General features: G+C 35.0%; 1 protein-coding gene across 1 annotated transcript in view; it reads right to left on the reverse strand.

Moving 5' to 3' along the window:
• LOC150096044 (uncharacterized) overlaps positions 1-14,200 on the reverse strand; it is a 137,226-nt gene that overhangs the window by 37,404 nt on the left and 85,622 nt on the right. The window contains exon 6 of the mRNA XM_090409160.1: positions 7,872-8,009. Coding sequence (XP_090265286.1) covers positions 7,872-8,009 — 138 coding nt within the window. The remainder of the gene's footprint in view (positions 1-7,871; positions 8,010-14,200) is intronic.

The following is a 14,200-nucleotide window of genomic DNA, read 5'->3' on the forward strand; positions in this document are numbered from 1 at the left end:
TAGTTGGTGTATAATTTGCTACTTCTTGAACTACTTTGGAACCTTTTTTTTTTTTTTTATCTAATAGCACTATCTTGGAATCTTCTCGGAGCTGAGACTCAAACAGCTAGTTCTCCTGTACATTCTCATAACACATAGGCCAACATGCCATTCAATCCCATTGCTATATTCACACTGATATTTCTCAATATCCTCAGTACCTCTAGTTCATCCACCACAACTCTGACATCAGTCTCTGTCACAATGACAACTGCAACTTCACCTGGATAATACACCATTGCAAAGTGATCACAAAGTAATAACTATTTCTTCTGCATCTGTCACTTTATTAGCAAAAACAGTGACACTGATTAATTATTCTTCCATAATCATTCTTCTCTTACTCACTACACAGTAAAACGGTAAAAAAAATCCTCTTCAGGATTTCCCTTGGCCTACTTAGCTAATTTCCTCTCAATCTGATTCAGCCCTTCTAACCATGCTAGTGTTGGGTTTGTCTTTCATCCAACCTTATATTTGTTAGCTGTTGGCTGATCCCACATTCAAACATAAAGAAAATTTTTATTATACTGCGCCACTCTATGTTTGAAATTACACAATTATAGTGAAGGAATCGAGCATCAAATAGCAATACAGGCTGATAATTTCTTAACTATATTTAGGGTTTCTCGCAAGATTCATATTTTAATGAGCGGTGCAATGAAACTGAAATTAGGCAAGCACAAGAATCAAGTTAAACAAGATATTTAATTCTCTCACAAAATTATTCTCACATAAAAAACAAGAACTCTATTAAGATCAATACAATTAGAAAATAATTTATACATTCAATAAAGTATTAAGATTCTACTCAGCTGAGTGCATCATTTACTGCTAGAACTTATATGACTTCCACAATTTACATCTGTTAGGATTTCAACTTAGTTTCAATTTAAACAATGTCAATATTCAGCAAAACATTCAAAAGTTAGTTCTTTTTAGTCTCAGTGAAATATTCGTAAACTTCAATTTATCAAATACTTAACAAGCATCATCAATATTTATCAGAGGATTAAAATAGTTTTTAAAAGGCTCAGTCTTGATTTTACATATACGTAGTGAGATAACACATTCAAACACAAACTAATTCTTCAATGAAGTTTCTCACATTAATTTCACAAGGAAATGTTTTATAATATCACTCATTCAAGCTTGACTAGCTGGCTCCAGCAACACGAAATTTGACAAAGTTCTCCGGACCCAAGTAATACTATCACACGTTAGTTATAGAATAGATATTCTTACCGGTATGATCATCATAGCTTGCACATTATAGAAAACTCTTACAACACTTCTAGGCACTCGATAATCTTCCACTATAGGCAACACAAAACTTATGGTATTCCTGAGTTCAATAATTTATTTGTTGAGACTGGAAAATGTATTTTCTTGCTCGTAATAACTTATCTTACTATAAATCTCGATATATTATTATCCTTTCACTCAGGTAAATTCCTTTACAAGATGACAGGAAACTATAAATAAATATGCGTTCGAAGTAAGATCCATTAAAATCGGAACAAGCATCCAAATCATTATTATGTCATACGATCCCAGGTTAGATCGCATCTCACGACCTTCCTACACTCTCTCTCCATTTTCCCTCTGGCTGTTTCTTCCTATATCACCTCTTTCCTTCCTTTTTCCTGCCCAAACTTGAGTTTTTTCTACTCGTTCAGTTTACAACAAAAATTCTCATGTGATCGTTATACAGTTCCCCAATGCTAAGGCACGCACTATCTAAAAATAACTTAGTTTTCTAACAGCAACCAATCAAATCACATTAGCAGAGTCTGTTAGAATTACTTTCACTTTCCATAACAACAAATAAAATGCATATATTACAGTTCACTTAGGATACATTTACAAGTTATATAAAAAATTTATACAGAATAAATAACAAAAAAAATTACAATTTTTTTATTTCAATAAAAAAATAACAGTAAGTATTTAAATTAGAATTTGCTTAGGAGCAAAATTAGCTCAGGATATGGAATTCATGTTAAATCAATGAAGTATTAATAATCATAAAATCCTTCATTCACAATTTAACACTAGTCACCATTCTTACCAACACTCTGATCAACAGTTTTATTTTTAAGACAACTTTCTTAGATCCATAAGTTAAAACCGCTTTGAATACTGCCTTATATACTGCTCAAAACAATTAGGGGATATTTTGGTTTTCTTGTAAATTATAAAGTTATAAAAATAATTTACAAATGTAACACATTTATTTTAAAATATTGTTAATATACAACAGTGTAGAACACGCAACTGCATACAAAATCACGTTAAAACTTGTCGAAACATGTCTTAGCCGTATTAGCATGTTGGGGGGGGGTATAAAAGCATGGCTTGTTGCGCACTTCCACAGTGCATAATTATCACTTCAATTGTAAACTTGTGTCACCTACCACCCATTATTTTGTTAAAAATGGCAGAGCAACACGATATCCCAGAATCCATGGCTTGAAGAGCCATTGGTCGATTAGAAGCTGGACAAATGCAGCAAGTTCTGTATCTCAAAGCATAATTTCACAACTTTGGAATCACTTTCTAGAGACGGGAAATGTTCTAAATCGTCTTCATGCCATAGGTTTATATGCTTGAAGATGAATGGTTTGCATTCCACTTACTACAAATTCACAAAAGAGCCTGAAGAATTTGGGCACAGGAACACTGTAATTGGACAAATGAGGATTGGGCTTGTGTACTTTTTAGTGACAAGTACAGGTTCAGTCTGCAACCAGATAACCAACATATCTTGATATGGCATGAAAGTGGAACAAGAAATAATCCAGAGTTTGATTCGTGAAAGACCCCAACATCAAGGTGGGAGTTTGATGGTATGGGCTGAAATAAGGTGGCCATACTGACTTCTATTTTATCAGAAATGGTTCCTTAACAGCCCAAAGGTATTGCAATGAGATTTTGGAACTTATAGTTTGTCCATATGCTGCTGCAATTGGCCAAGAATTCATTTTTATGGATGACAATGCTTGTCCACACTGTGAAAATTTGGTATAAGAGTGGTTTGAGGAAGACGGTATTGAACGAATGGACTGGCGTGACTGTTTACTGGATTGCAATCCCAAACATGCCTGGGATGTTTTAGGTAGACATGTTTCTGCTCGACTGGTGCCACCACGATCGCTTCAAGAGCTTGAAATTGCTCTCACAGAAGAGTGGGGAAATATCCCACAAGAACCATTTGATCATCTTATCTGGTCCATGTAATCAAGATGTACTGCTGTTTTTGGCTGTTAATGGAGACCATACACCCTATTAAAAATTAAGAAAAGCGTTTTTGCTATTCTTGTTAAATTATTTCATGCTAAAATGTATAATTTGTTAAATTTGTAATAAATATTGATTATTTAAACAATATCTCATCAATTACACCCTATCCATAAGTAAGAAATATTTATTCATGTATAAAGTACCCAATAGTTAACGAGTAATTAAACTCTTAATTATTTGCAGAAATTTATAATTATCCGACAGAAACTAAAATATCCCCTAATTGTTTTGAGCAATATTGACAATTAATGTTTTGGCTAATTTAACTCTCATCCCATACAAACTTATTCAAATAGCTTGCCACCATATTAGCCTTCCTCTATTATATATTTCCTTATTTAATTTGCCTTCTTGACTAAAAATTGTGTCTAAATAGCTGAAATATTTTACTTATTATATAGGCTCTCAAGAATAGAGGATGTTTCCATCATACTTATTTTCATAGTTTTTGACTTTTTTATTGTTGATTTTCATGCCACCACCTTTGTTAGAGCAGTTTTAGAATTTGGTTAAAAAATCTGGAAGCCTTGAAGAGGAGTGATCTAAGAATATGACAACTCTCAACATCCATGTGCATAAAATAAAGAACTGAGATGAAATCTCCAATTTTAATATGAGGTTTAATGCCATTCTTCTTTATAATGTGGATCCCAGATGATAAGAGAGTGAACACTGTGTTAAACTTTATCTTCCATCTGATTTTTACATCAAGCCATCTTTCTGTACCTCCTTCAATTCTAATCACTTACATTTTACATAATGTCCCATTTACACTGCACAATTATAACATTTTTAATGCCTTTTCTCTTTACACTCTATCATATGAATCTTCCAAATTTGCAAAACTTAAATATAGATCCTGGTTATATTCCCATGAATTCTCAAATCAGCCTTAAATATACTGAAACCAAACTATGAGGAAAACAGGTAATAAAAACTATAATAACAAGATTCACTTGTGGATTTACTGTCTACTAATACACAGCTTTGTCATGAACACAAATGTAAAAATATAATATATATATATATATATATATATATATATATATATATAAAGTCTGAACACTTCTAACAGCAGTTTTTTGAAATATATAACATTAATAATAACATAAATTAGCCATACACATTATTTGACACATCAAGCATGAAATATTCACTGTTGTGCAAAATCTTTACATGATTATTTGTATAATGGAGGCATAAGAGACTTCTGAATATTGTGAGATAGAAGACCCCAATTCCTGTTTAAGTGCCAAATTACATCACTTTAGTGGATTCCTACAACATTCATAAGACTGTCTTCCGTGCAAGGCATTAAGACAAAAAACCAATCCATTTCATGATGTTCTGGAAAAACATGTACAGTGAGGCCACCTTTATCATTCCTTATAATCAAGTCAACAAGTGTTCTCAAATTTTCTCTGCATTCTCTCAGAGATCCTGATGTTTTTCTTTTTTGTTGAGTTTCAACATGCATTATTCTTTTTCACAACTTCTTTAAATTTCAATCCAGTATAAAATTCTGATTTTTATATTCTTGCAACTGAGACATTAATGGGAGATGCCAAATATATAAGTTTCAGTATTTTTCATATACAAGTAACAAAAAGGTGTATCACCTTATTATTAAAATACTCTGGATCAAAGAGAGATGCAGAAAGCTTTTTTTTTCACTTGGTTACAAATGGATCAAGGATTAAACAAGAATAAAATTTCTTGGCAACTTTTAATTAAATTTGTAATCAAGTGATAAAAACCTTATTACTGTGTACTGAATGAATGATGATGGGTTAGCAGTTCAAACTATAATCTCTATTAGCTTAAACCACAAACACATATGATTTTATAACATGATGAGATTTCATGCCAGCTGAGACACTGCCTGGTTAAATAAGGTCCCTCCTGTTTTCATCAGGGGAACCAGGGCAAACAGTGAAGAGTCAGATACTGGAACAAACTCCAACTCGACATCTAGAAAAAGAAGAAAAGCAAACCAAACATCAGAATAAATGAAGGTAGGAACCATGAACATTAGGAGGATTAATGGAAAGGAAATCGAACTTGCAAAAGAACTGGAAAAATACGATGTGGACCTAATTGGCATTATTTACTAAATAATAAGAATAGAATGTTATATTCAAGCAATAACAATTAATGAAAGGAAGGAGTAGTGATAGAGCAGCTGACATAAAGAAAATGGAAAAAAAGTAGTCCTTTCCTAATATGCCTGATTAGATCTCCAATACAAGATCTAATCAGACATAGTAGGAAATGAAGCCTACCATGCATATATAGGATCATTTGGGGAAATTTTGGAGCAAAGGGCAAGGCTAATAATAATGGTAAGTATTTGCTGGCTTTCTGTTTTGGATCCAGACCAGTCATTACTAACATCATGTTCCAACATAAAAATGTACACAAATTCACATGGAGAAAAGACAAGAAACAAGAAAAGCCTTGTTGACTGTCATTGTTGATTAGTGATATCGTCATGTTGGTTCAAGATACATAAGTATACGGAAGACCAGTTATTAGTAGGATAAACATGAATATCATATTGAAAAGAACAGTATGTAAGAAAGTTTTAGGGCAAATTAAAGTTGAACAGCTTTTACAGGTAAACTGTAGACTCAACTAACTAAATAAATACTCTATGTGTTAAGGCTTAAGTGCTGGTAAAAACTCATATTAGAGACTTAGAGGAGTGAAACCTCACTGAAAAATGACTGCAACACAATCAAGGAGTACAACACAAGACTTGTAACACACACACACACACACACACACACACACACACACACACACACACACACACACACACAAAATAAATGAAACACATGGATGAACGACTAGAGTTCTAACTAGGTGAGGTATCCTCTGTGGGCAGCCTAGGATGTAAACTGGGATCTCAAAGTATTAGTGTTTCCCATATTTTGGGAGGTTAATGCAACCATACTTATTTAAATTAGGTTGATTTCTGAAAGCAGCTGCAGATTCCAAAAATAGTCTTCCTCTTTTAAATTTATTGTGATGGAGCATGGTGGTCTTTTTCCAACTGATTCTATGAGCTGTATCTAAAGCATGGTCTGCAAGGCCCGATTGACCACAGTCATGATTGCAGATGCATTTTTTGTGTACTTCCATGTGGATGTTGGCTGATCTTCTTCCCATCCTGCAACTTGCAGGAATGGGGCACTTTATATACTCCACACACAGCAAAAGGAGGGAGCTGATCTTTAGTATAACAAAAAACAAGTCCTGACAGAAGATGATATAGTTAGTGGGATAGAATGTGAAGGATATAGTGTGTTCAGGGAGGAAAGAGAGAAAAGAATGGGAAGCAAAGTGTTATTGATGATAACCTATGAATGAACTGCAACCAAAGAGAGAAGTTCAACTGCAGGCCAGTGAAAATAGCACATTTGAGGCTATCTGGTGTGAGAAAGAGGCCAGTAGAACAAAATATATGGCTGGATGCTTTTACAGACCAGGGGATAGAAAAGATGATAGGGATAGTATGCATTAGCAAATAAGCTCAATAAGTGGACAGCAGGCAACTATGGGAATAATTTGGAAGTAGGAGAAGATACATGGGAAGAAGTAAATGGAATGCAGTTACTAAGGAATAATTAACTGAGACAGCATGTGATGAAATATGCTAGGGAGTTTGAAAGTGCTAGATATAGTAATTGCATCTGAGAAATGGACTATAACCAATATGACCATGCTGCCACTGATTGGTCATGTAGTCTCTTGCCAGGTAGCTAAATGTGTGGAATTTTCATTTAATAAGGGGCATATGTAGGATTACAGGGCTGGTAAGTATGACAAGCTTAGAAGATTGTTTGAATCAGTGCCAAGGCACGTGAAACTGCAGTTTCACATGCCTTGGCACTGATGAGCCTCAAACGTTTGAGGGAAATAATGGCAGATCACATAAATCAGGAGAGTAAATCAAGTGGGAGTTAAAAATGGATAAATATCATCATTAAGCTAGAGCTACAAAAAAAGAAGTGGAGGGAATTCAGGATAAAAGGTGACCAGCAGGCATGAGCAGTACAAAGCACAGGCCAGAAGGGTAACCACAGTGTGGTAAGAAAGGCAAAATCAGAGTATGAAAGGAAATTAGCAGTGCAGGTCAAAATAATCGCATAGTTCTTTTAATATGTTGCAAGTAAAAGGAAGAATGTTTATGGCAGAATGATTTTAATGAATGTTAATAGAAGGGAGGTAACTGAATCAGTTGGAAAAGTAGAATTACTAAGTAAACATTTTGCAAGAATATATCATCCAGGTGGAGATTCTGTCATAAACATTCTTCCTTTTACTTGATAAATGAATAAATCTGAAATAGCAGCATTTAAACATTCTCAAGATCATAAATTTGGGTCACCTAATGAGAAGGAGAGAGAGAGAAAGTATATATGTGAGAATATAAATATAGAAAATGGCTGCATTTTCACATATATCAATTAAAAATGTGTTTTTCTATCATCTTTAATGCAACATAAAATTACATTACAACTTACTTTTAACTGATCTTGCAATTCTTCATAATCATTCTGCAATATTGATAGCTGTTTTGCTGTTTCTTTATAACGAGCCTTTTCACTTGCTAACTCATGTTTGTGATTTTTTATGAGGAGCTCTATTTTTCTTTTTAGTTCCTGTCAAAAGTTCAAAATAAGATCATTTCAGTCAATCATGTATGAATGCAAAATATACCGAAGTAAATTATTTGATTTCGTTTAATTAATAAATATCAAGCTAGTACATTTTAAGGAATTAGAAGATACTATTCATTATCTGTATAGATCACATTATGATGAAAAGCGACATTAAACTTTATAATGCCAACATTGAAAATACTAAACCCAGCTCTTTTTATGCAGACGATGTTATATTCCTAAATAAATTCAATACAAGTATTCAGAACTTCTTAATTAATTCTGAATGACTGTTAACAAATTTGGCATGAAAATCAGCAATAAAAATAAAAAAAAGACCAGAACATGGAAAGCATCAAAAGTATTCTCCATGGTGAACTTACAAACAAGTAAAACATATCATCTATTCTAGTGAAGATAGAAATTAAATAAGGAAATAGATAAGAATAAATAAAACTGATATGGTGGGGAGCAAAATAAGAGAGAAATAAAGAAAGGAATAACAGACAACTTAGCTATTCCAATTTTCCCATACATGTCAGGCTCAATTTCTCTCATGGCCAAGAGAAATTAGTTAAAACAGATTAGAAATATACAAGACATTGTTTAATCCAAATTTAACGGATTGTTGAGTTAGAATTTTAATAGTTAACCGAACACTAGAAACTACAGATATGAGTTTTAAGAAAAATTAGGAAAATGAAAAAACAGCTTCAATGGCAGAATCATGTTAAAGATGAAGACATTAGAAAGGAACTTAACATTATTAGCATTCAAGAATGAGCAGAGTGAATATAATGTTTTATAATTACTTAAACATAGTGGTATAGGAAAAGTTAGCAAAACAGAAAATTCAGCAGAAATGAAAGAAAAAGAACTAGAGGAAAGCAAGATCTAATGGACGAATTCAGATAGGAGGAGTCTTAGAAGGCAAAATTGTAATATCTGACAATACCGGAAAACAATTTTACATGACACAACTTTACCTGACATTAAAAAAGGAGTACTCCTAAAAAAAAAAGCAGGCAAAATAGCCTTACTAAATCACTTAAGAATTGACAACGTACATAAGAATATAAATTAAATTATACTTTAATAAATATTTCCGATATTTCGACAATGTCATGTTGCCATCTTCAAAAGGAACTTACAAAAAAGGCATTAGGCACTACAACACAGTAACTGAGAATGAAGTGAGGATGCTATTGTTCTCCTAAAAGTCCTGATGGTGTCCCTTAGCAGGCTACATAGGTGTTCTTGGCCATTGGACTGAAGGTCTGCTGATGTAAGCCTCCCAAATTTGGGGCAGTCTCATGCAACCAAATTTGTTGAGGTTTGGAGAGTTTCTTAGGGCTGAGGCTGATTCAATGAATAGTCTTTCGAATTTAAACTTGCTAATTGTAGCTTTCTTCCACCGTATTCTGTGCCATGTATCCAGAGCATAGTCTGCAAGACCCGAGTGGCTGTACTTGTGAAACCAGATGTAGTCCTTGTGTTCCGAAATTCTGATATTTGCTGTCCTGCCTGTTTGGCAAAAGTAAGACAGTTTACAGCTGCAAAGGACCTGGTATACACCAGGTAGGTCTAGGGGAAGTGGTTGGTCTTTAGTGGAGCAGATAAGGGATGCCAATTTTCTGTATGGTCTGTAACAGGAGGTCAAGTCATGTTTTTTTAAGATTTTGGTAATTTTTTTCCCGAGGTGCCTTGGATGTAGGGAATGGTGATGGATTTAGAGTTATCCTTGTTGTGAAGGGGGGGGGGGGGTTGTGGTTTGTTGGTTTCGATATTTTTTGGATTTTATAGGGGATGTAGCCGACTGAGAAAGTGTTGAGAATGTGATTTAGTTCAGTGTTTAGGTCCTTGTCGTTTGAACAGATTAGTTTAGCCTTGTTGTATAGTGTTTTCACCACTCCATATTGTTGTGTGTGTGGGGGGGGGGGGGGGGGATTGTTGGTGAATGTACCTGCCTGTATGGGTGGGTTTTCTATAAACTGAGAAAACCAAGGTTCCATTAGGCTGGTGGGTGACTAGTGTGTCTAGGAAATGGAGGCTTTCCTAGTGAGGATATTATGATCCAAATCGAATGTGGAATCTGCCACCTCCCGAATCAAATTGCCAACAGTGCAAGACTGGATGTAGCTTGTGTCCTCTCTAAAGCAAGACCACCAAAAACCAACATATCCAATAAGGAGTATAAAGCTCTGCAGGAAATGAGGAATAATAAAGAAACAGTTATCACCAAAGCGGATAAGGGAAATGCAACTGTAGTACTTAACCAAACGGACTATACAGGTAAGCTTAATGCTCTTCTATTAGATCGGGCTACTTACCTCCCTATCGAATACAATCCCACCAACTCACAAATCAGAAAACTTCACAGGCTCCTTAAGAAGGTCACTTCTTGGCCTGTGAAAGTTACTAACAGATTAAAACCGTTTAACTCTACTCCCCCCACCGTATTTATGGACTCCCAAGAATACATAAAGAAAATGTGCCGTTACATCCCATAGTGGATGGGATCGATTCCCCCACATACAAATTCACTAAACATTTGGCCAAAGCACTCAGACACTATACTGGCAACACACCATCACACATAAAAAAACTCAGCCCACTTCAAAGCCAGCATAGAAAACCTTACACTCCAACATACATAATAGTCATCTTTGACGTCTCATCCTTATTCACAAATGTCCCACTCAAGGAAACTTTAGAGCTAATCCAAGCTAAATTTCCTCCCAATATCTCAACCCTATTTCAGTTCACAATGAACTCAGGCAATTTTGTTTGGCAGGGAAAATTCTACAAACAAATAGAGGGGACATCCATGGGTTCACCACTCTCCCTGCCCTTGGCCAATTTCTATGTGGAAAGCATGCCAAGTTTAACAATACCATACAATGTGAACTATTACTTTTTAAGCATTCTCTTTAAGCATTAATTTATTAATTTTAAGCATTGTGTCCTCTCTAAAGCAAGACCACCAAAAACCAACATATCCAATAAGGAGTATAAAGCTCTGCAGGAAATGAGGAATAATAAAGAAACAGTTATCACCAAAGCGGATAAGGGAAATGCAACTGTAGTACTTAACCAAACGGACTATACAGGTAAGCTTAATGCTCTTCTATTAGATCAGGCTACTTACCTCCCTATCGAATACAATCCCACCAACTCACAAATCAGAAAACTTCACAGGCTCCTTAAGAAGGTCACTTCTTGGCCTGTGAAAGTTACTAACAGATTAAAACCGTTTAACTCTACTCCCCCCCACCGTATTTATGGACTCCCAAGAATACATAAAGAAAATGTGCCGTTACATCCCATAGTGGATGGGATCGATTCCCCCACATACAAATTCACTAAACATTTGGCCAAAGCACTCAGACACTATACTGGCAACACACCATCACACATAAAAAAACTCAGCCCACTTCAAAGCCAGCATAGAAAACCTTACACTCCAACATACATAATAGTCATCTTTGACGTCTCATCCTTATTCACAAATGTCCCACTCAAGGAAACTTTAGAGCTAATCCAAGCTAAATTTCCTCCCAATATCTCAACCCTATTTCAGTTCACAATGAACTCAGGCAATTTTGTTTGGCAGGGAAAATTCTACAAACAAATAGAGGGGACATCCATGGGTTCACCACTCTCCCTGCCCTTGGCCAATTTCTATGTGGAAAGCATGCCAAGTTTAACAATACCATACAATGTGAACTATTACTTTTTAAGCATTCCTGTTTTCAGTTTAAAATATTTCAGTTTCAGTTTAAAAATAAACTGAAATTCTCACATAACCTAATGACAATGGTAGTGACATCTGATCATTTGCTAAGAGATTATTTTTTGGGGTTTTAATGATAATCTCACTCATGAAAGGTTGGACACATATGGTATATACTGTAGACTGGGAAAATCCTGATAGAACAAATGAGATGCTTTTTCAAGCTGCTTCATGCATCCAATCAACAGTGGTAGTCTTATGCTGAGAAATGAAAATCATCTTGCAATTTGCAAGGATAGCAATCGCACCTCATAAATAAATCATTTTCTAAAAAAAGGGTACAGATTTTATGAGAAATTGAAGAAGAAAAAAGAATTGCAAAATAACAGTAGACAATAATTCTACATACCGTAATAAGATTTGTGTGCAATTATTAAAAAAGGCTCATTCAATACAACTATTCATGAATGTTGTCTGTTGAGGTACGGCATATGTTCTTAATAATGAAATTTCTAATTTATATTTGCACATACATTTAAGTTGAAAACAAAACTGTTGGTTGTTTTGCAATTTATTTATTGATCTGTAATCAAGTATATTGACAGAAGAAAGTTAAAATATTTTGGACATATAGAAAGGATGAAAGAAGGACTTCTCAGAACGGTAATAAAAGGTAAAGTTCCTGGAAAAAGAGGCAGGGTAGACCATCAATGAGATGGATGGATGGATGGATGGATGGATGGCGTGTGTGGAGTGACTGATCTTCAGAGAGTTGAGGCCACCAGAAAAGCAAACAACAGGACTACATGGCGAGGCCTGGTGTAGACATCATCGAGCATCGGATGACCATATGGCATCTGTAGATGCCCAGTGAAGGTAGTGTTGTGTAATCAAGAAGCAATGCATTTTCACTAACAAAACTAATATTATAAAGCGCATGTGATAAATACAGTATCAAGTTTCTTTTTCTAAACCCATGGTCAAGATATGGGAGAGTCATCTTCATAAATGGCAAGCAATAGTGTGTTCTCCCCATTTTAATTATTAATTTTTTAATAATGCTTGTTATTTCCTTAATTATTTAAATAAATTGAATTTTAATTCAAATTATTTAATTTAAATTCAGGCCATAATTGCAATCTCATTTTATTGCAATCAGCTCTGTAAATAGGATTAACACTCCTTCACCTTGTGAATATGCTAATACACTGAGGACAACCAGTTAGTTTCTTGTTGAAATATTTCCAATAATAAAATTATTATATATTCTTGTGAATATGTGTGTTTCATAAACCAATCTTCAAAGTCATTTCCACGTACACGGTCAAGAGGTGCTTAAGGGTCAAAGCTGTATAACTGAGAGGAGACCTCCACATAGCCTTTAAAGGAATGTGCAGAACCGACCAGGTCTTCTAACCTAATGTCCAATCCTCACTGTCTCATGGTTCACCCTGTTGGGTAGCTACCTGGATACTGAACAAACGAGGATGGGCTGGCAATTTGGGATTTAGCCGACCAAATTGTATTCTTATTGGCTTAAACCAATCTAGAGTTGCGCGGTTAAACAAGGCCCCCGTTGTTTTCACCAGGGAACCAGTGCCAACAGCGAAAAGTAAGCTACTGGAACAAATCTGAAAGCATACCACAACTCAACATCACCAGAGTTAAAGATCAGTACTATCGACATAAGAAGCCTGAATGGCAAAGAAATGGAGCTAGCGGAGGAATTAGATAAGTACCAGATCGACATAATAGGAGTGACTGAAACAAAAGACAAAAAATGGTGAGATCTTTCTGAACAATAAATACAAAATGTTATGTTCAAGGAAAAGAAGGAGTAGCCATAGTATTCAACACAAAATACAAGGCTAATCTTCTTGAATGGCAGGCAGTCTCAACTAGAGTGATGTGGGCAAATATCAGAATGGGGAATTGGACAATGAGATTATTTGTGCCTATGGTCCCACAGAAGGTTCTACTAAGGTAGAAGTGGAGGAATTTTTTTATGCTTTAGAAAAAGCAACTGACACAATGAAGAAGGAAAAGTTGGTCCTTGTTGGGGATTTAAATAGCAGAGTAGGAAATGATTGTTAGACATACAAAAATATTTTGGGAAAATTTGGAGAAAAGAGCAAAGCCAATAACAATGGCAAATACCTGTTGGATTTCTACTCAGGTCATGGACTGATTATTACTAACACCATTTTCCAACATAAAAGTGTGCACAAATTCACACGGAGAGAAGAGGCAAGGAATAAGAAAAGTCTCATTGACTATGTTATTGTTGATAGTGATGTTTTCTCCCTGGTGCAGGAGACACCAGAGTGTACAGAGGATTTGAAATTGGAAGCGAACAGTCTTGAGCAGGATAAAATTGAATTTTGTACTGAAAAGAATAACATGTAAGAAAGTTTTAAAGTGAATAAAAGTTGAGCAGCTCTCAGATGTGAACTGTAGA

This window comes from Typopeltis vanoorti, chromosome 19 (assembly GCF_054136105.1).
Source record: "Typopeltis vanoorti isolate ZY-2024b chromosome 19, IOZ_Tvanoo_1.0, whole genome shotgun sequence".
Taxonomy (NCBI): Eukaryota; Metazoa; Arthropoda; class Arachnida; order Uropygi; family Thelyphonidae; genus Typopeltis; species Typopeltis vanoorti.